The 26859-nt window shown below is 52.8% G+C and overlaps 2 protein-coding genes and 2 long non-coding RNA genes across 8 annotated transcripts in view; 2 read left to right on the plus strand and 2 right to left on the minus strand.

The window, feature by feature from the left end:
* Positions 1 to 2547, minus strand: part of HHATL (hedgehog acyltransferase like) — a 91067-nt gene extending 88520 nt beyond the window's left edge. For 2 of the 5 annotated variants that reach the window (XM_085872696.1, XM_085872695.1), the window contains exon 1: positions 1172 to 1987. Coding sequence is in view for 1 of the 5 variants with exons in the window: in XM_085872691.1 (XP_085728817.1) it covers positions 2349 to 2445 (97 nt within the window). In the remaining 4 variants the exon portion in view is untranslated. Of the gene's footprint in view, positions 1 to 1171; positions 1988 to 2348 lie in introns of those variants that run through there. The other 3 variants (XM_085872691.1, XM_085872694.1, XM_085872693.1) reach the window with 3 other exon arrangements.
* Positions 1 to 26859, plus strand: part of LOC147029549 (uncharacterized) — a 45844-nt gene that overhangs the window by 8671 nt on the left and 10314 nt on the right. The gene's annotated exons all lie outside the window — the stretch shown is intronic.
* Positions 1416 to 19960, plus strand: LOC147029550 (uncharacterized). The gene is made up of 3 exons (XR_015055947.1): positions 1416 to 1490; positions 17276 to 17372; positions 19202 to 19960. It is a non-coding gene; the product is annotated as an uncharacterized LOC147029550 (long non-coding RNA).
* LOC147029551 (vacuolar protein sorting-associated protein 33B-like) overlaps positions 22054 to 26859 on the minus strand; it is a 144387-nt gene continuing 139581 nt past the window's right edge. The window contains exon 17 of the mRNA XM_085872697.1: positions 22054 to 22843. The gene's annotated coding sequence lies outside the window, so the exon portion shown is untranslated. The remainder of the gene's footprint in view (positions 22844 to 26859) is intronic.

Raw genomic sequence — 26859 nt, forward strand, 5'->3', positions numbered from 1 at the left:
GAATATCACTGCCAAGGTAAGTGAATCTCTCCGTGACTTCTCACTTCTTCACCACAAATAGTTACAGACAACATAGCAGCATCCAATATATCATTGAAAGCATGGAATGTTAGTTTTGACCCAGGAAACCCATAATCTCAGTGGCTCTGACTCCTCATTCAGCACCTTGAAGGCCCCCAAAAGGATATCCAGTCTCCACAAAGATGACTGCATCATCTGCTAAATCAAGGTCAGAGATCTTGACACTCCCAAACAATGCACCGCAGCTTGATCTCTCTGACATCCTCCCCAGAATTCAGTCTGTACAAGTGCTGAAGAGTGTGGGGGACAGTACACACCCCTGACAAATTCCAGTAATAACTGGAAATAAGTGAGAGATGGTATCATCACACCTCACAACACTTTCAGTTCCAAATACTATCTCCCCTCCTCTCTCCCTCCCCTCGCTCCTATCTCACCCTCCCCCCCTTTAATATTTTTGTTAGGGAAGTGACATGTATTTGCTAGTGCAAAATATATTACAATATTCCAAAGCAAAGGATTCGACAATAATACAGTCGATAATCCAAGTCGCTATCCCAAGCCACAAGAACGTGCCTGAACAATGGGAATATCTCCCGATGCCAAACCCCATGTCCCACCGCGAAGCCCAAACCACCATCTACAGGATATCCTGTGGGATTTCACTTACTCCCCAAACATACATATTGGAGGAATTTTTGATGATATTTCATCCACCTCCCACCTCCTCCCCTCCTCCCATCACCTGGGCATATGATAGTACGCATTCAAACTTAGTTGTTACAAATAATTTAATACGAGATTGCCAGAACATTCTCTGCATTTATCGTTACGCTCTCCATTAGAGAATGCTGTTTAACCAGGTTCACCACAAAGATTACATCATCATCAGCAGAGAGCATTGGCTTTCTACAACAGAGCATAAATATCAGAAAAATTGAGTAAATCGGACTACATGGAGAATTTTATTCAACAAGGTTTTGATATTAAAAAAAATAATTTACAATCACAAAAAAACATTTTAAATCAATATGTTGTGTGCATTGAGCAACATTTTATGCACATACAGTAAAGGCAAGTGAAAAGCAAAAATAAAACACACCTTGTGGACTGATTGCAAAAAAAAAAACAGAAAGAAAAAGAAACTCACCGCAAGTTTATTGGTGAATGTCCTGTTTCAAAGTAATGAATATCTTCCTTTCACAAAGTGAAAATTTAAATATACACACGAGTTAAAGCGAACCTCGAGTTAAGTGAGGTCTCCAGTCAATTATTGTCTCACACTTGGAATGCTCTGGCTCATGTAGCACATCAGAGTGGGATGGGTTGTGGCAGGGCACTCCCCCATTGAAATGCATGACTACAAGTCAACATCACGTATTGGGAATACTTCAGTGTTTGGAGTTGGGAGAAATGAGGGAGAGTGGGGGTTGGAGTGACATCTTTCACATCAGGTTGAAAATGTACAGGTGATGTCACATTGTGTGTTCATGGTGAATTGTGCAGATGAAAGAGATACAGTTCTTTTGAAATGATTTTTTTGTATAAAAGCACCAAAGTCCTTTCACTCCAAGTTTGTGTTGTTGTTTGGGCTGATTTGTTTGGACTGGTTTGTTTGGCGTTCCCCAATGATTACATAACTCATCATGATTGGATTCCAATCCCTGATACAGTATTGATTTGACAACTGTCGACCAATATCCTTGCAATATCTGCGAAAGGACACCGATCTCTTCCAAATGTGATATATAAGCTCCTTTGGGAAAATATGCAAGTTATATCAAAATATGTGCATGTTAAGTTGAAAACAAGTAATTACATTAAGGATGGCGCTGTGGTAATAATGTACTAAGGATGTTAATATTGTATAAATGCAAAAGTTTGATTTTCAGAAACTGATAAAGTGAATGTATGGACACCTTACAGAAGTACACAGAACAGGAATGATAACCCAAATGACCACTGACAGCAGGAATAAACTAGAGGGGGAGCACTCGATTGAGTGCAAAACCTCCGCCACCAATACTGCTAGGTCACTCAAGTGAACCTGATATCCTATTCATTCAATTTGACGTCAACAGTGCTCACAGAGTTATAGTTTGCAACTTTCCCTTTCACTTTTAACTTTTACATACTCAATTCATTCGTCATAAATAGATTCCTTGAGACAGAAATTGATTTTACATGGGTATATCCACCTGAAGTTCCAAAATCAGCCGCAATTATAATTTTGGCATGTTTTTTGTTGGAAATCACTTAAAACATGTAGAAATGCAAAAAAAATCGAAATTTTGTTTTTAAAAAAAGTTGCAAAAAATTTGTTTTACCAACTCGCACTTGTGGAGCTCGGAGTCCGTGGACGGGAACGGGGATCCCCAGCCCGAGCGCTCCAACACAACCCGCCACGGTGCGACTTGAACTCATGACCCAGAATCCAATGAGCCCACGATCCTGGCTGGCACAAACGACGATCGACAACACGAGCACCACGAAACACCTCCACCACGACCACCACCACCACGAGCACCAACACGACCACCTACCACCAAGGAACCCCGAAAAAGACCTCTCTGAGACAGCTCGCCACCCTTCTTATCCCTCCTATCCACCCTATATCGGTGGGTGGAGGGATCCGCTCTGAGGTAACTCGCCTCCGGATTGGTTGGGGGGCATCAGGCAATCGGTTCCTCCCCTCATTGGACGAGGCGAACATTTCATCTGGCTGTGGCGGGGTCGGCTCTGAGGTGATCTCACCCCCGCCTATGTCCGTGGCCTCAAACACGTGCGTAATGGCGCTGAAGGAGTGGAGGGGGATTTGATGCAGAAGATGAACTAGAAAGAAACTCGCAGCGCACACATAAAATTCTCATTAAACGTACGGGAGTAATTCTAACTATCCACATATACTAAACGAAATAACTAAACTTTGGGTCAACTGCATGTGTGAATGTGAATGGTTTCCAGATTTGTAACACTGCCTCTTTTTCATCGACTCGTCCCGAGTCGTAAATTTTCATGTGCCATGCAGGTGTAGGTTTTTTCCCCTCGTACGTTTTACCTACGGATCCCTGAGTGTGACATTTGTATACATGTCCCAAAAATAAATAACCTAGTGCGCTGCGTAACTAAACTAACAGACTTACTCAGACAACTAAAATACATTGCCGGCACTAACACAAACAACAGGTGAGTTACAATTTATTTACAATTTTACTATTTACAATTTTACTATTTACACTCACCATGGCCGATGACCTGTGATCTGTGGGAAAAGGCACAGCAAAGTCAATCATTCTGCAGGTCAAATGCAGTCCCCGTGGTGTGGCTGCCTGCAGGGCAGTCCTTGCAAACACTTGCTGGGATGGTCCTAGCACACATGGTGGAGATAGTTGACATGGGGAAAATGCAAACAAGGGCTAGGCAGGCATGGGGTCAAGGCAAAGGCAGGCAAGGCAAAGTATGGCAAGGCAAATGCGGACAAGCAGTTGCAGCACAAACAGGCCGGCATATGAAGCTGGCCGGCCTCTGGTCTGGTCAGTGAGGTTGTTGAGGGAGTGTGGTGGTGCCAGCCACTCTGAAAATGGGCTCGGACCTCAAAATGGGCTCGGACCCTACCGTCTCCCCCCAACCTATCGCCTTTGCCTGTCTTTGTCCATACCCACTCCCTTAGTTTGCAATCAACAAAATTTAGACTTCCCCCTCCCCCCCCCCACTTTTTATTTTTTCCTTTTATAATTCCAAGTCTCCCGAACCCTCCTACTGTCCTTGTCTGACTAACCTATCCTACCTGCCGACTCCCAAGCCCTAAGATCCTTCTTGAGGGGAATAAGGAAGCGACAGGTGGATCTGTCTCGAGGCCCAATGGAGCCTCAGAATAGTCTCCACAGATTTCAGCAATTTCCCATGGTGGGTCCAGCGGCCTATGGGCAGCGAAGGGGTACACATTTCCTATCTGTCCTATCCTTTATTAAACTCTAAACTATCCCCGGGCTTTTCAACATGCCCGTCTCTTTAAAGTATCAGTTCTAGAAACCATGATTCCCGTCGCCTGTGTTGGTGTTTGCTATTAATTTGGGCCCGGCCCGCAAATTTTCTCTCGTGCTCTTGCACAATTTCGTGGCTGGGCAGCGTGGCTCCATTGGCAGAGATACCCATCTGCTGAACTCGAACTACTGCACCCCTGGGCAGCTGAGGCTGTCTCTGAGCCTACCTCCTCCGTATGAACGTGGGGAGTGCCCTTTCTGGCTACTCCCCCGTATATGCCCAAGTGGCATTTCTGGTGCTCCGTGTCCCATTCCGAGGGTCACCTGTGCCCATTTCACTATCCCGGTTGCTTGGACCCATGGCCTACTCTGGCCGACTTCTCCGTGCCTGGGGTGCCCTCGACTCAGTACTCACCTTTCCACAGCCACGCTCCCAGTCGGTCAATGGACTCCTGCACTCTTCAAAGAAGTATCGTGCCTTCTTCCAACACCAACAACAAAGCGACCTCCTTTTGGTAAATTTAACTAACCCACTAACTAACATTACACTGATCCCGGGTTCCCTTGGGTGGGATTCACTCCTCCCCCCAATCATTCATTCGCCCCATGCATTCCACATTCACTCCAATCACACTTGGGCCCGCTGACCCACGTTCACTCATTCATCGTACTTCGTTCTCTTCATCTCTTTTTTTTTATTATTCACATCACACTGACACTCTACCAACTAGCTACGTCCCCCTAATTAAGCTCGTTTTCCCCGTCATCCCTTATTCAAATGCACGTTCCTTTTAACTCGACTGATAAGCTATGTCCCCACAACACATTCCATGTCCGTCCGCCCTGGTGTCTTGTACCAAGCGGGGAAAGTTTTAGCGCCGGCTTCGGATCGCACAAACGTGCGCGCTTGGGCCGCCAGCAAAACACGAATCCGGCCTCGCACACAGCGTCCTGCGGAGCCGACGCGGTCTCCAAAACAATTCCGTGCATTACACGACCCAAGTGTCCCGTCTGGGTCGATCCGTGTCCCGTTTTTCCACGTTCCATGACAATCGCATTCTGCACACATTTTGACTCGCACTCTGGAACATTCACATCGGGGGCTCGTGGTAACCCAAAAGATCCCGGGGTTTCTATTCCCGCCCAAGCTCGACATGTGCTCTTTCGCACCATGCACCCGCTCGACTTCGCACGGCGTTACCGGACTCACCTCGTCACGGCCTTACCGGACTCACCTCCTCACGGCCTTACCAGACGAACCTCGTCACGACCTTACCGGACTAACCTCGCACGGCCTTACCGGACTAACCTCGTCACGGCCTTACCGGACTAACCTCGCAAGGCCTTACCGGACTCACCTCGTCACGGCCTTACCGGACTCACCTCACGGCCTTACCAGACGAACCTCGTCACGACCATACCGGACTCACCTCGTCACGGCCTTACCGGAATAACCTCGCACGGCCTTACCGGACTGACCTCGTCACGGCCTTACCAGACTGACTTCGCACGGCCTTACCGGAATAACCTCGCACGGCCTTACCCAACTAACCTCGCAAGGCCTTACCGGACTAACCTCGCAAGGCCTTACCGGACTAACCTCGTCACGGCCTTATCGGACTCACCTCGTCACGGCCTGACCACGTCACGGCCTTACCGGACTAGCCTCGCACGGCCTTACCGGACTAACCTCGCACGGCCTTACCGGACTAACCTCGCACGGCCTCACCTCGTCACGGCCTTACCGGACTCACCTCGCACGGCCTTACCGGACTAACCTCGCACGGCCTTACCGGACGAACCTCGCACGGCCTTACCGGACTCACCTCGCACGGCCTTACCGGACTCACCTCGCACGGCCTTACCGGACTCACCTCGCACGGCCTTACCGGACTCACCTCGCACGGCCTTACCGGACTAACCTCGCACGGCCTTACCGGACTCACCTCGCACGGCCTTACCGGACTCACCTCGTCACGGCCTTACCGGACTCACCTCGTCACGGCCTTACCGGACTAACCTCGTCACGGCCTTACCGGAATAACCTCGCACGGCCTTACCCGACTAACCTCGCAAGGCCTTACCGGACTAACCTCGCAAGGCCTTACCGGACTAACCTCGTCACGGCCTTATCGGACTCACCTCGTCACGGCCTGACCACGTCACGGCCTTACCGGACTAGCCTCGCACGGCCTTACCGGACTAACCTCGCACGGCCTTACCGGACTAACCTCGCACGGCCTCACCTCGTCACGGCCTTACCGGACTCACCTCGCACGGCCTTACCGGACTAACCTCGCACGGCCTTACCGGACTCACCTCGCACGGCCTTACCGGACTCACCTCGCACGGCCTTACCGGACTCACCTCGCACGGCCTTACCGGACTAACCTCGCACGGCCTTACCGGACTCACCTCGCACGGCCTTACCGGACTCACCTCGTCACGGCCTTACCGGACTCACCTCGTCACGGCCTTACCGGACTAACCTCGTCACGGCCTTACCGGACTAACCTCGCACGGCCTTACCGGACTAACCTCGCACGGCCTTACCGGACTAACCTCGTCACGGCCTTACCGGACTAACCTCGCCACGGCCTTTCCGGACTAACCTTGTCACGCCCTTACCGGACTCACCTCGTCACGGCCTTACCCGACGAACCTCGCACGGCCTTACCTCGTCACGGCCTTATCTCGTCACGGCCTTACCGGACTAACCTCGCACGGCCTTACCGGACTCACCTCGCACGGCCTTACCGGACTCACCTCGCACGGCCTTACCGGACTCACCTCGTCACGGCCTTACCGGACTGACCTCGTCACGGCCTTACCGGACTAACCTCGCAAGGCCTTACCGGACTAACCTCGTACGGCCTTAACTCGTCACGGGCTTACCGGACTAACCTCGTCACGGCCTTACCGGACGAACCTCGTCACGGCCTGACCGGACTAACCTTGTCACGGCCTTACCGGACTAACCTCGCACGGCCTTACCGGACTCACCTCGTCACGGCCTTACCCGACGAACCTCGCACAGCCTTACCTCGTCACGGCCTGACCGGACTAACCTCGCACGGCCTTACCGGACTAACCTCGCACGGCCTTCCCGGACGAACCTCGCACGGCCTTCCCGGACGAACCTCGCCACGGCCTTTCCGGACTAACCTCGCCACGGCCTTACCGGACTCACCTCATCACGGCCTTACCCGACGAACCTCGCACGGCCTTACCTCGTCACGGCCTTACCGGACTAACCTCGCACGGCCTTACCGGACTAACCTCGCACGGCCTTACCGGACTAACCTCGCACGGCCTTACCGGACTCACCTCGCACGGCCTTACCGGACTAACCTCGTCACGGCCTTTCCGGACTAACCTCGTCACGGCCTTTCCGGACTAACTTCGTCACGGCCTTTCCGGACTAACCTCGCACGGCCTTACCGGACTCACCTCGTCACGGCCTTACCGGACTCACCTCGTCACGGCCTTACCGGACTCACCTCGTCACGGCCTTACCGGACTCACCTCGTCACGGCCTTACCGGACTCACCTCGCACGGCCTTACCGGACTCACCTCGCACGGCCTTACCGGACTAACCTCGCACGGCCTTACCGGACTCACCTCGTCACGGCCTTACCGGACTCACCTCGTCACGGCCTTACCGGACTGACTTCGTCACGGCCTTAGCGGACAGACCTCGCACGTCCTCACCGGACTCACCTCGCACGGCCTGACCGGACTAACCTCGTCACAGCCTTACCGGACGAACCTCGTCACGGCCTTACCGGACGAACCTCGTCACGGCCTTATCGGACTCACCTCGTCACGGTCTTACTTCATCACGGTCTTACCAGACTGACCTCGTCACGGCCTTACCTCATCACTGCCTTACCAAGCCAACCTCGCACGGCCTTACCGGACTAACCTCGTACGGCCTTAACTCGTCACGGGCTTACCGGACTAACCTCATCACGGCCTTACCGGACTAACCTCGCCGGACTCACCTCGCACGGCCTGACCTCGCACGACCTCACCGGACTCACCTCGCACGGCCTGACCGGACTAACCTCGTCAAGGCCTTACCGGACTCACCTCGTCACGGCCTTACCGGACTCACCTCGTCACGGCCTTACCGGACTCACCTCGTCACGGCCTTACCGGACTGACCTCGTCACGGCCTTACCGGACTCACCTCGTCACGGCCTTACCGGACTCACCTCGTCACGGCCTTACCGGACTCACCTCGTCACGGCCTTACCGGACTGACCTCGTCACGGCCTTACCGGACTAACCTCGCAAGGCCTTACCGGACTAACCTCGTACGGCCTTAACTCGTCACGGGCTTACCGGACTAACCTCGTCACGGCCTTACCGGAATAACCTCGTCACGGCCTGACCGGACTAACCTCGCACGACCTCACCAGACTCACCTCGCACGGCCTGACCGAACTAACCTCGTCACGGCCTTACCGGACTAACCTCGTCACGGCCTTACCGGAATAACCTCGTCACGGCCTTACCCGATGAACCTCGCACGGCCTTACCTCGTCACGGCCTTACTGGACTCACCTCGCACGGCCTTACCGGACTCACCTCGCACGGCCTCACCTCGTCACGGCCTTACCGGACTCACCTCGTCACGGCCTTACCTCGTCACGGCCTTACCGGACTAACCTCGCACGGCCTTACCGGAATAACCTCGCACGGCCTTACCGGACTAACCTCGCACGGCCTTACCGGACTCACCTCGCACGGCCTTACCGGACTAACCTCGTCACGGCCTTTCCGGACTAACCTCGTCACGGCCTTTCCGGACTAACTTCGTCACGGCCTTTCCGGACTAACTTCGTCACGGCCTTTCCGGACTAACCTCGCACGGCCTTACCGGACTCACCTCGTCACGGCCTTACCGGACTCACCTCGTCACGGCCTTACCGGACTCACCTCGTCACGGCCTTACCGGACTCACCTCGTCACGGCCTTACCGGACTCACCTCGCACGGCCTTACCGGACTCACCTCGCACGGCCTTACCGGACTAACCTCGCACGGCCTTACCGGACTCACCTCGTCACGGCCTTACCGGACTCACCTCGTCACGGCCTTACCGGACTGACCGTCACGGCCTTAGCGGACAGACCTCGCACGTCCTCACCGGACTCACCTCGCACGGCCTGACCGGACTAACCTCGTCACAGCCTTACCGGACGAACCTCGTCACGGCCTTACCGGACGAACCTCGTCACGGCCTTATCGGACTCACCTCGTCACGGTCTTACTTCATCACGGTCTTACCAGACTGACCTCGTCACGGCCTTACCTCATCACTGCCTTACCAAGCCAACCTCGCACGGCCTTACCGGACTAACCTCGTACGGCCTTAACTCGTCACGGGCTTACCGGACTAACCTCATCACGGCCTTACCGGACGAACCTCGTCACGGCCTCACCGGACTAACCTCGCCGGACTCACCTCGCACGGCCTGACCTCGCACGACCTCACCGGACTCACCTCGCACGGCCTGACCGGACTAACCTCGTCAAGGCCTTACCGGACTCACCTCGTCACGGCCTTACCGGACTCACCTCGTCACGGCCTTACCGGACTCACCTCGTCACGGCCTTACCGGACTGACCTCGTCACGGCCTTACCGGACTCACCTCGTCACGGCCTTACCGGACTCACCTCGTCACGGCCTTACCGGACTCACCTCGTCACGGTCTTACTTCATCACGGTCTTACCAGACTGACCTCGTCACGGCCTTACCTCATCACTGCCTTACCAAGCCAACCTCGCACGGCCTTACCGGACTAACCTCGTACGGCCTTAACTCGTCACGGGCTTACCGGACTAACCTCATCACGGCCTTACCGGACGAACCTCGTCACGGCCTCACCGGACTAACCTCGCCGGACTCACCTCGCACGGCCTGACCTCGCACGACCTCACCGGACTCACCTCGCACGGCCTGACCGGACTAACCTCGTCAAGGCCTTACCGGACTCACCTCGTCACGGCCTTACCGGACTCACCTCGTCACGGCCTTACCGGACTCACCTCGTCACGGCCTTACCGGACTGACCTCGTCACGGCCTTACCGGACTCACCTCGTCACGGCCTTACCGGACTCACCTCGTCACGGCCTTACCGGACTCACCTCGTCACGGCCTTACCGGACTCACCTCGTCACGGCCTTACCGGACTCACCTCGTCACGGCCTTACCGGACTGACCTCGTCACGGCCTTACCGGACTAACCTCGCAAGGCCTTACCGGACTAACCTCGTACGGCCTTAACTCGTCACGGGCTTACCGGACTAACCTCGTCACGGCCTTACCGGAATAACCTCGTCACGGCCTGACCGGACTAACCTCGCACGACCTCACCAGACTCACCTCGCACGGCCTGACCGGACTAACCTCGTCACGGCCTTACCGGAATAACCTCGTCACGGCCTTACCCGATGAACCTCGCACGGCCTTACCTCGTCACGGCCTTACTGGACTCACCTCGCACAGCCTTACCGGACTCACCTCGCACGGCCTCACCTCGTCACGGCCTTACCGGACTCACCTCGTCACGGCCTTACCGGACTCACCTCGTCACGGCCTTTCCGGACTAACCTCGCACGGCCTTCCCGGACTAACCTCGCACGGCCTTACCGGACTCACCTCGTCACGGCCTTACCGGACTCACCTCGTCACGGCCTTACCGGACTCACCTCGTCACGGCCTTACCGGACTGACCTCGTCACGGCCTTACCGGACTAACCTCGCAAGGCCTTACCGGACTAACCTCGCACGGCCTCACCTCATCACGGTCTTACCAGACTGACCTCGTCACGGCCTTACCTCATCACTGCCTTACCAAGCCAACCTCGCACGGCCTTACCGGACTAACCTCGTACGGCCTTAACTCGTCACGGGCTTACCGGACTAACCTCATCACGGCCTTACCGGACTAACCTCGCCGGACTCACCTCGCACGGCCTGACCTCGCACGACCTCACCGGACTCACCTCGCACGGCCTGACCGGACTAACCTCGTCAAGGCCTTACCGGACTCACCTCGTCACGGCCTTACCGGACTCACCTCGTCACGGCCTTACCGGACTCACCTCGTCACGGCCTTACCGGACTGACCTCGTCACGGCCTTACCGGACTCACCTCGTCACGGCCTTACCGGACTCACCTCGTCACGGCCTTACCGGACTCACCTCGTCACGGCCTTACCGGACTGACCTCGTCACGGCCTTACCGGACTAACCTCGCAAGGCCTTACCGGACTAACCTCGTACGGCCTTAACTCGTCACGGGCTTACCGGACTAACCTCGTCACGGCCTTACCGGAATAACCTCGTCACGGCCTGACCGGACTAACCTCGCACGACCTCACCAGACTCACCTCGCACGGCCTGACCGAACTAACCTCGTCACGGCCTTACCGGACTAACCTCGTCACGGCCTTACCGGAATAACCTCGTCACGGCCTTACCCGATGAACCTCGCACGGCCTTACCTCGTCACGGCCTTACTGGACTCACCTCGCACGGCCTTACCGGACTCACCTCGCACGGCCTCACCTCGTCACGGCCTTACCGGACTCACCTCGTCACGGCCTTACCCGACGAACCTCGCACGGCCTTACCTCGTCACGGCCTTACCGGACTAACCTCGCACGGCCTTACCGGAATAACCTCGCACGGCCTTACCGGACTAACCTCGCACGGCCTTACCGGACTCACCTCGCACGGCCTTACCGGACTAACCTCGTCACGGCCTTTCCGGACTAACCTCGTCACGGCCTTTCCGGACTAACTTCGTCACGGCCTTTCCGGACTAACTTCGTCACGGCCTTTCCGGACTAACCTCGCACGGCCTTACCGGACTCACCTCGTCACGGCCTTACCGGACTCACCTCGTCACGGCCTTACCGGACTCACCTCGTCACGGCCTTACCGGACTCACCTCGTCACGGCCTTACCGGACTCACCTCGCACGGCCTTACCGGACTCACCTCGCACGGCCTTACCGGACTAACCTCGCACGGCCTTACCGGACTCACCTCGTCACGGCCTTACCGGACTCACCTCGTCACGGCCTTACCGGACTGACTTCGTCACGGCCTTAGCGGACAGACCTCGCACGTCCTCACCGGACTCACCTCGCACGGCCTGACCGGACTAACCTCGTCACAGCCTTACCGGACGAACCTCGTCACGGCCTTACCGGACGAACCTCGTCACGGCCTTATCGGACTCACCTCGTCACGGTCTTACTTCATCACGGTCTTACCAGACTGACCTCGTCACGGCCTTACCTCATCACTGCCTTACCAAGCCAACCTCGCACGGCCTTACCGGACTAACCTCGTACGGCCTTAACTCGTCACGGGCTTACCGGACTAACCTCATCACGGCCTTACCGGACGAACCTCGTCACGGCCTCACCGGACTAACCTCGCCGGACTCACCTCGCACGGCCTGACCTCGCACGACCTCACCGGACTCACCTCGCACGGCCTGACCGGACTAACCTCGTCAAGGCCTTACCGGACTCACCTCGTCACGGCCTTACCGGACTCACCTCGTCACGGCCTTACCGGACTCACCTCGTCACGGCCTTACCGGACTGACCTCGTCACGGCCTTACCGGACTCACCTCGTCACGGCCTTACCGGACTCACCTCGTCACGGCCTTACCGGACTCACCTCGTCACGGTCTTACTTCATCACGGTCTTACCAGACTGACCTCGTCACGGCCTTACCTCATCACTGCCTTACCAAGCCAACCTCGCACGGCCTTACCGGACTAACCTCGTACGGCCTTAACTCGTCACGGGCTTACCGGACTAACCTCATCACGGCCTTACCGGACGAACCTCGTCACGGCCTCACCGGACTAACCTCGCCGGACTCACCTCGCACGGCCTGACCTCGCACGACCTCACCGGACTCACCTCGCACGGCCTGACCGGACTAACCTCGTCAAGGCCTTACCGGACTCACCTCGTCACGGCCTTACCGGACTCACCTCGTCACGGCCTTACCGGACTCACCTCGTCACGGCCTTACCGGACTGACCTCGTCACGGCCTTACCGGACTCACCTCGTCACGGCCTTACCGGACTCACCTCGTCACGGCCTTACCGGACTCACCTCGTCACGGCCTTACCGGACTCACCTCGTCACGGCCTTACCGGACTCACCTCGTCACGGCCTTACCGGACTGACCTCGTCACGGCCTTACCGGACTAACCTCGCAAGGCCTTACCGGACTAACCTCGTACGGCCTTAACTCGTCACGGGCTTACCGGACTAACCTCGTCACGGCCTTACCGGAATAACCTCGTCACGGCCTGACTGGACTAACCTCGCACGACCTCACCAGACTCACCTCGCACGGCCTGACCGGACTAACCTCGTCACGGCCTTACCGGAATAACCTCGTCACGGCCTTACCCGATGAACCTCGCACGGCCTTACCTCGTCACGGCCTTACTGGACTCACCTCGCACAGCCTTACCGGACTCACCTCGCACGGCCTCACCTCGTCACGGCCTTACCGGACTCACCTCGTCACGGCCTTACCGGACTCACCTCGTCACGGCCTTTCCGGACTAACCTCGCACGGCCTTCCCGGACTAACCTCGCACGGCCTTCCCAGACTAACCTCGCACGGCCTTACCGGACTAACCTCGTCACGGCCTTACCGGACTAACCTCATCACGGCCTTACCGGACTAACCTCGCACGGCCTTTCCGGACTAACCTCGCACGGCCTTTCCGGACTAACCTCGTCACGGCCTTTCCGGACTAACCTCGCACGGCCTTACCGGACTCACCTCGCCACGGCCTTTCCGGACTAACCTCGCACGGCCTTACCGGACTCACCTCGCACGGCCTTACCGGACTCACCTCGCACGGCCTTACCGGACTCACCTCGTCACGGCCTTACCCGACGAACCTCGCACGGCCTTACCTCGTCACGGCCTTATCTCGTCACGGCCTTACCTCGCACGGCCTTTCCGGACTCACCTCGTCACGGCCTTACCCGACGAACCTCGCACGGCCTTACCGGACTAACCTTGTCACGGCCTTACCGGACTAACCTCGCACGGCCTTACCGGACTCACCTCGTCACGGCCTTACCGGACTAACCTCGCACGGCCTTACCGGACTCACCTCGCCACGGCCTTACCGGACGAACCTCGTCACGGCCTTACCGGACTAACCTCGCCACGGCCTTTCCGGACTAACCTCGCACGGCCTTACCGGACTCACCTCATCACGGCCTTACCCGACGAACGTCGCACGGCCTTACCTCGTCACGGCCTTATCTCGTCACGGCCTTACCTCGCACGGCCTCTCCGGACTCACCTCGTCACGGCCTTACCCGACGAACCTCGCACGGCCTTACCGGACTAACCTTGTCACGGCCTTACCGGACTAACCTCGCACGGCCTTACCGGACTCACCTCGTCACGGCCTTACCGGACTCACCTCGTCACGGCCTTACCGGACTAACCTCGCCACGGCCTTTCCGGACTAACCTCGCACGGCCTTACCGGACTCACCTCATCACGGCCTTACCCGACGAACGTCGCACGGCCTTACCTCGTCACGGCCTTATCTCGTCACGGCCTTACCGGACTAACCTCGCACGGCCTTACCGGACTAACCTCGCACGGCCTTACCGGACTCACCTCGCACAGCCTTACCGGACTCACCTCGCACGGCCTTACCGGACTCACCTCGTCACGGCCTTACCGGACTAACCTTGCACGGCCTTTCCGGACTAACCTCGTCACGGCCTTACCGGACTGACCTCGTCACGGCCTCAACTCGTCACGGGCTTACCGGACTAACCTCGCACGGCCTTACCGGACTCACCTCGTCACGGCCTTACCCGACGAACCTCGCACGGCCTTTCCTCGTCACGGCCTTACCGGACTAACCTCGCATGGCCTTACCGGACTAACCTCGCACGGCCTTCCCGGACTAACCTCGTCACGGCCTTACCGGACTAACCTCGCCACGGCCTTTCCGGACTAACCTCGCCACGGCCTTTTCGGACTAACCTTGTCACGGCCTTACCGGACTCACCTCATCACGGCCTTACCCGACGAACCTCGCACGGCCTTACCTCGCACGGCCTTACCGGAATAACCTCGCACGGCCTAACCGGAATAACCTCGCACGGCCTTACCGGACTAACCTCGCACGGCCTTACCGGACTCACCTCGTCATGGCCTTTCCGGACTAACCTCGCACGGCCTTACCGGACTAACCTCGCACGGCCTTACCGGACTAACCTCGCACGGCCTTCCCGGACTAACCTCGCACGGCCTTCCCGGACTAACCTCGCACGGCCTTACCGGACTAACCTCGTCACGGCCTTACCGGACTAACCTCGCACGGCCTTACCGGACTAACCTCGTACGGCCTTAACTCGTCACGGGCTTACCGGACTAACCTCGTCACGGCCTGACCGGACTAACCTCGCACGACCTCACCAGACTCACCTCGCACGGCCTGACCGAACTAACCTCGTCACGGCCTTACCGGACTAACCTCGTCACGGCCTTACCGGAATAACCTCGTCACGGCCTTACCCGATGAACCTCGCACGGCCTTACCTCGTCTCGGCCTTACTGGACTCACCTCGCACGGCCTTACCGGACTCACCTCGTCACGGCCTTACCGGACTCACCTCGTCACGGCCTTACCGGACTCACCTCGTCACGGCCTTTCCGGACTAACCTCGCACGGCCTTACCGGACTAACCTCGCACGGCCTTCCCGGACTAACCTCGCATGGCCTTCCCGGACTAACCTCGCACGGCCTTACCGGACTAACCTCGTCACGGCCTTACCGGACTAACCTCGTCACGGCCTTACCGGACTAACCTCGCACGGCCTTTCCGGACTAACCTCGCACGGCCTTTCCGGACTAACCTCGTCACGGCCTTTCCGGACTAACCTCGCACGGCCTTACCGGACTCACCTCGTCACGGCCTTACCGGACTCACCTCGTCACGGCCTTTCCGGACTAACCTCGTCACGGCCTTTCCGGACTAACCTCGCATGGCTTTTTCCGGACTAACCTCGCACGGCCTTTCCGGACTAACCTCGCACGGCCTTTCCGGACTAACCTCGCACGGCCTTCCCGGACTAACCTCGTCACGGCCTTACCGGACTAACCTCATCACGGCCTTCAGTCAGGGAGTAATATGCAAATATTTGAAGGAATTGGGCTTTCGCAAGTACAAGCATGATATTTGGCACATGCATAGATACGTATCACAGCAACATTTTCAGATATGGAGCCACCTCCAAAGTTACCTCCCGTGATTGTGGTGGCCATTTTACAATATGGCCGACAGGTATACAGAGGTTTACTCTGTTAATTATATTAAAAATCGTTTAAAGTTAATTTATCTGGCTACAAATACGAATAAAACAATGAAACAAAGTTTCTATATATCGTCATATATCATCATCATATTTTGTTGTATTTCTTTATCTTTGTTATTTTGTATATTATTAAATAATAAGTTATGATCTCTGGAGTCATCGTTTTTTGAAAACTGTATGGGCAGATATCAAATTATTAAGAACTTGAGCTATAGCAGAGGTAATCTTTTTTATCTACCACCAAGACAATTTGGAAACATAATTACAGCAATTATACATATAATTAATTATCCACATCTGCTGGGGGTAAAGAACAGAATAACCTGTGAATGGAAAAATATAGGCACCAATTTTGGGCTATTTCAATGTACACGTTTGAATTATTTATGAACTATTACTTACCAAAAAAGTAATCAAATACAATATAAAATACAATAAACTGAATTCAAATTCGATCATCCTGTATCAGGGTGCTGGGTCCTGCGGATCCTGTGACAGAGCAATACCATATGATTAGGGTACCCAGTAAATCGTGGCACTCAGATCTTTGACATAGGGCTAACAGAAACCAATAATATGAAACAATTCCTTTATTACAGGAAGTTATTACATATTAACGCGTGCTTCAAGTTCTATGAATCCCAAATTGCTCTTTGCATGCACTCCGATTTTTGTAGCAAACACATCGAATACGTCCTGCTTGCAACATCTCGACCAAAGGGGATTTCACAGCAAAAATACGGTTCCATCTTCAAACATCACAATTAACACCATTACACGCACATAGTGTGGTGCATGGCAAAGCTGCCTTTATACATTTGCAACGGCTAACACACCCTTTTCTACACCCACAGTGAATAAGCTCTCTGGCTGAGGTGCTAACTTCAAGCAACTTGGTCCAAAAGGGTTTCCAGTTCGCTGGATCCCACCAACCCCACTTCTCAGGAGAAGGTAAATCCATGATGACATGCAGTGACTTCCCCCAACAAAATCCACCCTGGTAAATAGCTCTTCTGACATGTTGTTCTAGGGCTGCTCTTGTGGGAGGAATCACATCCATAGCTCTCCCCTTTCTTTGTGAACAGTTCCTGGCGTTCCTCATCAATTGTTTCAGCATTGCTTGTGCGATCATACAAGTAAATTGTAAACTTTTCAAACATTTTGAAGTGGTTATCGGATAGGTCATCAGGTCCTTTTGAGAGTGCTAGAAAAGTATCTGTCACTTTTTCACACAACCTCCATGTCTCCCATGCAGTTCTCTTGCCACGGGTATAGAATGATGACACTGTATCACATCCTGTGTAGGCATGGAAGAATGGCAGTGCTTCAGATTTCAATGGTCCAAGACACGTAATGATTTCATGGACAGGAATATATCTGAATGACTTTGCTGTTCCAAACGTAATCCATATCTTGGGTGGTCAAAGTTCAGCCCCTGCAGCCACAGGTAAAACAACAAGATCTGTATCCACTGTACGGATAGTGATGTGCTTGTAGCCCTGTCGTGCTGCGTCTGCAAGGTGGAGGACCATCCTCGTATCAGCTTCCTCATGATCACACGGGGATAGAAAGCTGATATCCCGTTCCCTATTGCAGACAACACTGCGCCCATCGGTGCTGAAATTTATTTCTCCATGGAATGTTGTGCAACGTATCTGACCAAGAACGTAAACAGCTCTTTCTTATTCTCGTCAATTCTTAGGAATTCCTGCCAATTTCCTGGTAGATGTACATGTGCAGCAACCCTGCGCCGGACTCCTTTACCGCATTTCATCCTTGTCTGGGCCTTCAGACTATTATTCAGGTACAGACCCCATACGATGTCGAAGCGACTCACATTTTGGAGTTGGCGATCCAAATATGGAATGAATACCTTCAAGGCATAATCCTCAAATGCTGTAATTGCAATTGCCTTAAGGATATTCACCATTGCAGCACCATCAATCATGATAACATCAAAGTTTGGTGTGTCACAGGTAACTTCAATGCTTTTCTCAAGACACTGCATGAGATCAGACTTGCTTCATTGCCGCAGCTTACCGAAAAAGGACAGCGCTGGTGGACATGCCTGATTTTCATGTTGAAAGAACTCACTAAGGTTTCCATCTCCAGACTGGCAAGCAATATACAGCCTTGAAAAAAGGGAGCAATCATTCTTGAGAGATGACAGTTTTACGCTTGCTTTAGATTTTTCTTTGGGAGATGGTCGGCTGAACAGAGACAATTTGTGGAACTGAGTTTAATTGACATTCAGGCTCAAATGAACCCGAAAACTTTATTTGTAGGTCATTCATCTCTCTTCTGACGATTTTCGCAGCTCGAGACAAGCATATTGCTTCTTCGTCATAACCTTCAATTTCACAGGCTTTCCGCAGGGCAGACCCAATGTCCTCACCGAACGCCAGCAAAATATCCCTCCCTCGCCTGTGAGCTGTCATGTATGGAAAATGGGAGAGAATCCGGTTTTTCAATTTCGTACTGTGAGGTCGACCTTCATTTGGTAGTCCCAGTTGTTCTAATCTTCTGCTATAGAGTTTGATTAGATCCGCAAGCTTGAATACTGGCGCCACTTCTTCCTCCATCTGTGCTTCTTCAATGTATGTTATAAGTTCAGCAAGGGCAATACCATGACGTATTTCATCTTTGCTCTTTTCTTTTATTCCTTTCTGTTTTACAGCTGCTCTGCTGAACAAACCAACAAGACACTTTGGATGATATTTTGCCTCTTGTGCGACGAGATCCCCAGCACTTAATTGCGTAAGAAGTTTTTTGTCTTACAGGTCTATTGCACATCTTCGAACACAGCTATCGAGACGAAATGTAGAGGCTTCACGGAGAGGTTCTTGAAGTGAAGGTTTCTCACAGAAAAAAACCAGGTTATTCGCAGCTTCACCCGGGCTGCTACTTCGTCGCATGAACATTTTGTTTGAAGATGGCTGCGGTTCCCCCTCATGCTCTGAAGATGCATGCCTCTTCGGTGCTCTACTAAGTTTTGTACAATTAAACTTCATGTAACATGATTTATGCCACTTTGCTTGGTGGCCTGCAAGTCTTCTCTATCCCAGATCCTTCATCGAGGTTCCCTACATCTATGGGGATGGGCAGCTCACCAATTTCACTGAAACTAATGACATTCCTTGCTAATGTGGAATACCCTTGACCAGCACTCGGTCTTTTGGATTGTGCAGGACATTGTAAAATTTCTGGGGATATCTGCTGACAAAGTACACAAATATTCCAGTCAATTTATTTTGGTGTTTCTTTACTTGCACTAATAGAAGTCATTGGGTTGAACAGTTTATGGCTTTTAGTAGACTTCATTATGTGTATATCTACTAATCTTCACACATCTGCAACTGTACAAAAATAAATTAGAAAACCGTTTAAATATGACATGCATTAAAACGGATTTAAAATTCCGAACCAAATTCTCAAAGACTATCAGAGACTGTCTCTAGTTGTTCACACAGTCACATGAAATACAATGTAACTCAAAGATATCGAACACAAATTCAGAGATCTATGGCTGTAATGTTAATAATAGCTCAGTCTGCATATTCCAGATGTAAAACAATTCAAAACCCAACAAAAAATTTCATTACCAAAGAGTATTTGGCCATCTGGAATCATATATATATATATATATATATATATATATATATATATATATATATATATATATATATATATATATATATATATATATATATATATATATATATATATATATATATATATATATATATATATATATATATATATATATATATATAGTGCCCCACAGAAAACTAGGAAATTTGGGACAGTTTATTTCAAACAAAACAAAAGCAAACTTAGATATAGTGTAAAACAAAGATACACTTTATTTATGTTAGTTTATTGATATGGTAAAATACGGCAAAATAAATCTCAAAATCTCAAATTTCCTGGTTTTCTGTGGGGCACCCTGTAGTATAAAATTTTGTCCGCCATCTTGGAAAATGGCGGCTGCAGCAAGGGGAGGAAACTTTTCAGGTAGCTCCATATCTGAAATTAATTTCAAGACATAACTCTACCAGCGTGCAAAATTCCATGCTTGTACGTAAAATAGCCAAATTCTCTCAAATATCTGCCCCACTACTTACTAGACTCACCTCGTCACGGCCTTACCGGACTCACCTCGTCACGGCCTTACCGGACTCACCTCGTCACGGCTAGCCTCGAGGAAGCATACCGTCTCCCCTCGTTCCTGTGGAAGGTTAACCCGACCCTCGCATTGGGTCCCAACACATTCCACCAGCTCGACCCCAATGTCCCCCACTAGCTCTACTTGTGAGTGTGCTCCTCTTTTACTTTAGTTTCGTACAATTTATCCCCCTCTTTTGATTTCTGCGTTTCCGTCATTATTTCTAAATCCTGCGTTTCCCCTTGTGTACCTGTTACTATTTCTGTCATCCCCTGCTCGAGTTTACCAGTCTCTCCCCCAATTATTATGGCGTTGCTCGTTCCCTCGACCTTGCCCGTCTCCATTGCGGTCCAAACAGTCTCCACACTTGCCCTCGACTCAGTCATTTCTCCACTTGGTGAGTCTCACCCACCATTTTCCGATTCATCGTCCGCATTTTGCCTTTCACCTCCTCTAGACTCACCTGCAGGTTTAACCCCATGCTAGGCATTTCACCCCTCAGTGTTTGCATATTCTCGTCCATTCGGCTTTCCATTCTTTGCGCATTCCGGTCAATTTTGTTGTTCTGTTCTTTCGCGTTCCGTTCCATCCCTTGCGCATTCGCATCCATTTGTTTTTGTAAGTCCCCTTTCAGTGCTTGCGCATTCGCATTCATCGTGCCTCTCATCACCTCCAGGAACCGGCCCATGTCAAATGACCCTGACGAAGCCGATTCGCCTCGGTCGGGCGCGGTTCCGCCAGGGGTTGGGGGGGAATTTGACTGAGGGGAGAGAGGAGTCATACGCCGCCCCTCCCGTGCCCATTACAACCTCTGGGTCCGATCACGGGGGTGGGGGGGGGGGCTCTTCTTGCATGGAGGTGTCGTCCTGGACCATGGATTCCCCTAAGCTTAAGTCTGAACCTCCCTGCTCCAGCCCATGATTTGTCCTGAGAATAAATATGAATGCTCTTAATTTGGAGGGAACGGGGGGGGGGGTTGCTCCGCGCACCCCTGATTCAAAAAACGGGAATTTCTCTATGGAGGCGGAGAGGTCCGAATCGCACTCCTGACACCAATTGTTGTCGTGCCGGGGTTCGGCCGACTGCTGGACGGAGCAGTTGGGCCGTCTCCCCTCCGAACACCCGGAATTGAAGGTCGTCACTCCGGATAACTCCGAAGTCGACGGGTCGCTTAATGGACCATAGACGCCAATATTTGGACCACGCGGTTGGGGTCTTTTTGTCTGATTCCAATTTACCTAAGTCGCCGTGTCTAGCTCCCACGGAAACCACACCCTCAGCCGGCTTTGTCCGATCCGAGTTGTTGTTACCAACTCGGATCCGGCGTAACCGAGCGGGAATTACCAAAGCCGCGCCAGCCCAAATGACAATTTACGGCACAAGCGGCCTCCCTAATTCTCAAGCCCGAACCATACTGGGTCAATGAAAGAAAGCACAGACAATGAACTGGAACATTTAACAGTTATTTATTTACAATATAACAGGGAGGGAAACACAGAGCAGACTCAACCACGGATATGAATGCAGGAAAATGTACAATGGCAATCATCTAAACGAGTTCTACTTATCAGACTGGCCACAGACAGACACACACACCCAAAAAGAAATGGACCTCGTGGGTCTTTATTCGGCCCTTCAGCTCAGGATGGAAGGCGAGCTGAGGGTCAGAGTCTGGCCGGGTACCTGGCCGCCTCGTGCGGTTTTACCGATTCGCACTTGTGGAGCTCGGAGTCCATGGACGGGAACGGGGATCCCCAGCTCGAGCATCCAACACAACCCACCATGGTGGGACTCAAACACACAACCCAGAATCCAACGAGCCCACGATCCTGGCTGCCACCAATGACGATACGAGCACCACAAAACACCTCCGCCATGACCACCACCACCACGAGCACCAACACGACCACCGACCACCAAGGAACCCCAAAAAAGACCTCGCTGAGACAGCTCGCCACCCTTCTTATCCCTCCCCCGGGCGGGTGGCGGGATCCGCTCTGAGGTAACTTGCCTCTGGATTGGTCAGGGGGTGTCGGGCGATCGGTGTTCTCCCCTCATTGAACGAGGCGAACATTCCATCTGGCTGGGGCGGGGTCGACTCTGGGGTGATCTCACCCCCGATTGGACGAGGGGAATATTCCATCTTGCTTGGGCGGAGTCGGCCCTGAGGTGATCTCACCCCCGCCTATGTCTGTGGCCTCGAACACGCGCGTAATGTCGCTGAAGGAGTGGAGGAGGATTTAATGCAGAAGACGAACTAGAAAGAAACTCGCAGCACACATGAAATTCCCATTAGACATACGGAAGGAATTCTAACTATCCACATATACTTAACGAAATAACTAAACTTTGGGTCAACTGTAGGTGTGAATGCGAATTGTTTCCAGATTCGTAACAATATAACAGATCAGGATGGCACAGACATAAACAGGACAGAAAGGGGGGAAACACCAACAGCAGCGATGAAGGACAGAATCGAGAGAGACTTGGACAAAGAAGAGATATGGGGAGGAATGAGGGTTAGGGGAGGGCACACAGGGCAGACAAGGTGGATACAAAACCAAACTCTTAGGAGGGAAAACACTTGAGATTTTGGAGGTGGGGGGGCATAGGGTTGGTGGGAGGTGGGGGAGTTGAGGGATGATCACCTGTCTCTGTTATCTCCTCCTCAAGCATTTTGACATCGGTATTGCAGCACTCTCTGAAGTTTGGAGACCGGATTGCGGCGAGATTATAGCGGGTAGTGACACCGACGATTGGTCTGGTCGCTCTGATGGTGACCATGCATAAGGAGTTGCTGTAGCTGTGTCCAAGAAGCTGACTCCAATGATTATAATTGATGTAACACCGGTCAACGAGCGTATTATGAGACCAAGGATTCGTCACTCCTAGGATGTCGTTTGCCTGGCTTCTGCAGAAACTGACTGAGGCGAGTGATCTCGGCGTGAAGGATGCATTCTATGCTGCGCTCAAGTCTGTGGTTGATCAGTGCCCCAGGCAAGATATTCTTCTTGTCTTGGGGATTTCAATGCATTGGCTGGTACTGATAAGGATGGTCATGAGACATATGTTGGTCCCCACGGGTCTGGAACTGTGAACCTGAATAGCACGAAGTTCCATGACTTTGCATGAAGTCATGGACTTAGGGTGGGTGGTTCATGGCTTTAACACCCACAGGCTCATCGCTGGACTTGGCATTCCAATGCTGGTGGTGTGGCAAAGGAGATTCACCATGTGGTTGTTGATGGTCACTGGAGGATGATCCAGAAATGCAGGGTCTACCGGAGTGCTCAGTTCCTCAATACCGACCACAGTCTTGGTGAAGCAACACAGAAGCTGCAGCTTGAATCCAGGATAATGGTGCCATCCTAGCCCAGGCTGGATGTTCGCAAGCTTAAGGATGAGAGGGTAGCTGAGGAGTTTGCGAACAGGCTGAATGGAGATTTCGGTGTTCTGGGTACTTTGAGGGATCCTGAAGAGTTGTGGAGTGCCTCCAAGACCACCGTCCTGGATGTTGCCGGTAGATGTCTTGGAAGTCATCCTAGGGCGAAGAAGAATGTTGTCTCTCAAGGGACACTGGATACCATTGACCAGAGTCATAGGGCCAAGCTGAATCACAGACCTGAGCTGTTCAGTGAGTTGAGGCATAAATTGTACGTGTGCTAAGGGTGGACAAGGAGGCCGAAATGCAAGGAATCTGAGTGGGGTAGAGCATCACCTGTGGTCAAGTGATTCTCGTCCTGCTTGCAGGGGAATTCGCGTATCGCTTTTCTCCGAGCCCATTCCTCAGTTCACTGCAGTTAGAGCAGATGGTGGTGGGCTCTTGACAGAGGAGTCCGAAGTGAAGGCTCACTGGGCCGGTTACTTTGAGCAGCTGTCAAGTTGGATATCAGTGGTGTTACTATCCCTTTTACTGACCCTCCAATAAACTGTGATCCACATTCATTTGTGGAAACACGGGCTGCAGTGAACCGGTTGAAATGGGGTAAATCTCCTGGGATCTGTGGCATTCATGCTGATCTTCTCAAGGCTGGTGGAAATGCTGCACTCGTGTCATTGCATGCAGTTCTGTGCTCTGCCTGGAACACAGGCATCATCCCAACTGACTGCAAGAGGGGCTTTGTTGTCCCTCTCTGGAAAGGGAAGGGTGATCACCAAGAATGCAACAACTACCGAGGGGTGACGCTGCTCTCAGTGCCGGGCAAGGACTTTGCTTGGATAATTATTGATAGGGTTCGCTACCATCTGCTTGAGCACAACGTCCAGAGCAGTGAGGCTTTTTCTTTTGTTTTCTTTTTTGTATACCTTGTCGAGGCTCGTGTGAGAGTTGACACACAACGCACAGCAAGGGGTCATGAGACAAGAGGGGAGGGAATGGGAGGGACAAAACAGTGGGGAACAGAGACATTAGCAGATCTGTGGAAGGGAGAGGGATGGGACGGGGAACAGGGGAAGAGAAGATGGACATTACAGGGACTTTCAGGAAGGAAAGCAGGGAATTTGATGGAGGTGGGCTTGGATGGATTATCGGGGGTAGAAAAGATCGAGGATTTGGATGGGGATGATAAGAGGTGGTGGTGCACAGTTGTTTTGAAAGGGCCACACGTTGACTGCGACAGGAGAGGAAGTCTGCGAGCCATGAGTGGAGATGGCCTTGAATACCATGGGAAGAGAGTTTGGTGAGTAGGGCAGGGTGCCTGGAGGGAAGAATGGGAAAGAATAGAGTGAGGGAGTTTATTCCAAAGGCAGGAAAAAAGAGGAATGAAAGAGTGAAGGTGAGCAGTGATTCGTGATTTTGGTAGTTTTACCAGAAGGGGGTTGTTGGCGGACCTTGAGCGCCCTGTGGAAATGTGGTGGGGACAAATCGCAGAGAGAGCAGGGGGGGCAAGACTGGAGAGGAGACGGCAGAAGACAGAAAGACCACCGACGAACCTGCGGTGATTGAGTGAGAGGCCCAAAGACTCAGCCTCATTGCGGGAGATGCCAATGACGGCAATAGGCTTTACACCAAAGAGGTCAATGATTGCTCTTTGGGTCCTCACCTAATGCAGATGAGAGTTTTGGCAGGGGCTGCTTGCAGCTTATGTTGATCTCTGAAAAGTCTTCGATTCAGTGAATCCAGATGCCCTCTGGAGGAGGGGTGTCACCAAAACTGATCGATCTGATGTCTGAACTCTACTCTGGAACTGAGAATGCTGAGAGATGTGGTGGTACCATCTCTAACTTATTTCCAGTTGTCACTAGAGTTCGTCAGGGGTGTGTAATGACCCCCACACTTTGCAGTGCTTGTATGGACTGGATTCTGGGGAGGATGTCAGAGAGATCAAGCTGCGGTGCATCGTTTGGGAATGTCAAGATCACTGACCTTGATTTTGCAGATGATGCAGTCATCTTTGTGGAGATTCTGGATATCCTTTCGGGGGTCCTTGAGGTGCTGAATGAGGAGTCGGAGCCACTGGGATTACGGGTTTCCTGGGTCAAAACTAAGATCCAGGCTTTCAATGACATTTTGGATGCTGCTACCTTGTCTGTACCTGTTTGAGGTGAGGATGTTGAGGTCACGGAGATATTCATTTCCCTTGGCAGTGATATTCATGTCTCTGCTGGCTGTGAGGCAGAGGTCAATATATTTCTGGGTCGGGTCTGGGGAGTCATGGATTCACTGAATCATGGGGTGTGGCTCCCAGTACCTGTGCGGGATGAAAGTTTGAGTCTTCAGGTCCTTGGTGCTTGCAGTCTTGCTCTACAGATGTGAGACTTGGACTCTGACCACAGATCTGAGATGGCAACTTAATTCCTTTGGTACCAGGTCTCTTTAGAGAATCCTTGGCTTTCGCTGGTCAGATTTTGTGTCCAACGAGCAGTTGCTGAGAGAGACACAAATGAGATTTATGACCTGCATAGTGTGTGAGAATCAGCTGCAGTGGTATGGACATGTGGCTCGTTTTCCTGACGTTGATCCTGCTCACCAGATTCTCTCAACGAGGGAGCCTCGTGAGTGGAGGAGGCCAATGGGCCGACCACGTGCCTCGTAGTTGCAGCAGGTTGATCAGCATCTCAAGGAGATTGGGATGGGCCAGGCATCTGCCTGGGAGATGGCCAGACAGAGGCGCCTGGAGTATTGGCGGAAAGTAGATGCAGCGACACGCTGCTCCTGTGCATGCTCCCATACCTGACTTTACATGATGAGAAGAGGGTTGATGATGGACTGCATGCACCCTGCAGAAACCTGGGGGGGTGGGAGGGGGTGGGGACAAAGCACTGAAAGAGATG

Source organism: Eptatretus burgeri, chromosome 3 (assembly GCF_056783735.1).
Source record: "Eptatretus burgeri isolate ZD-2024b chromosome 3, Ebu_testis_v1, whole genome shotgun sequence".
In the NCBI taxonomy this organism is placed as follows: domain Eukaryota; kingdom Metazoa; phylum Chordata; class Myxini; order Myxiniformes; family Myxinidae; genus Eptatretus; species Eptatretus burgeri.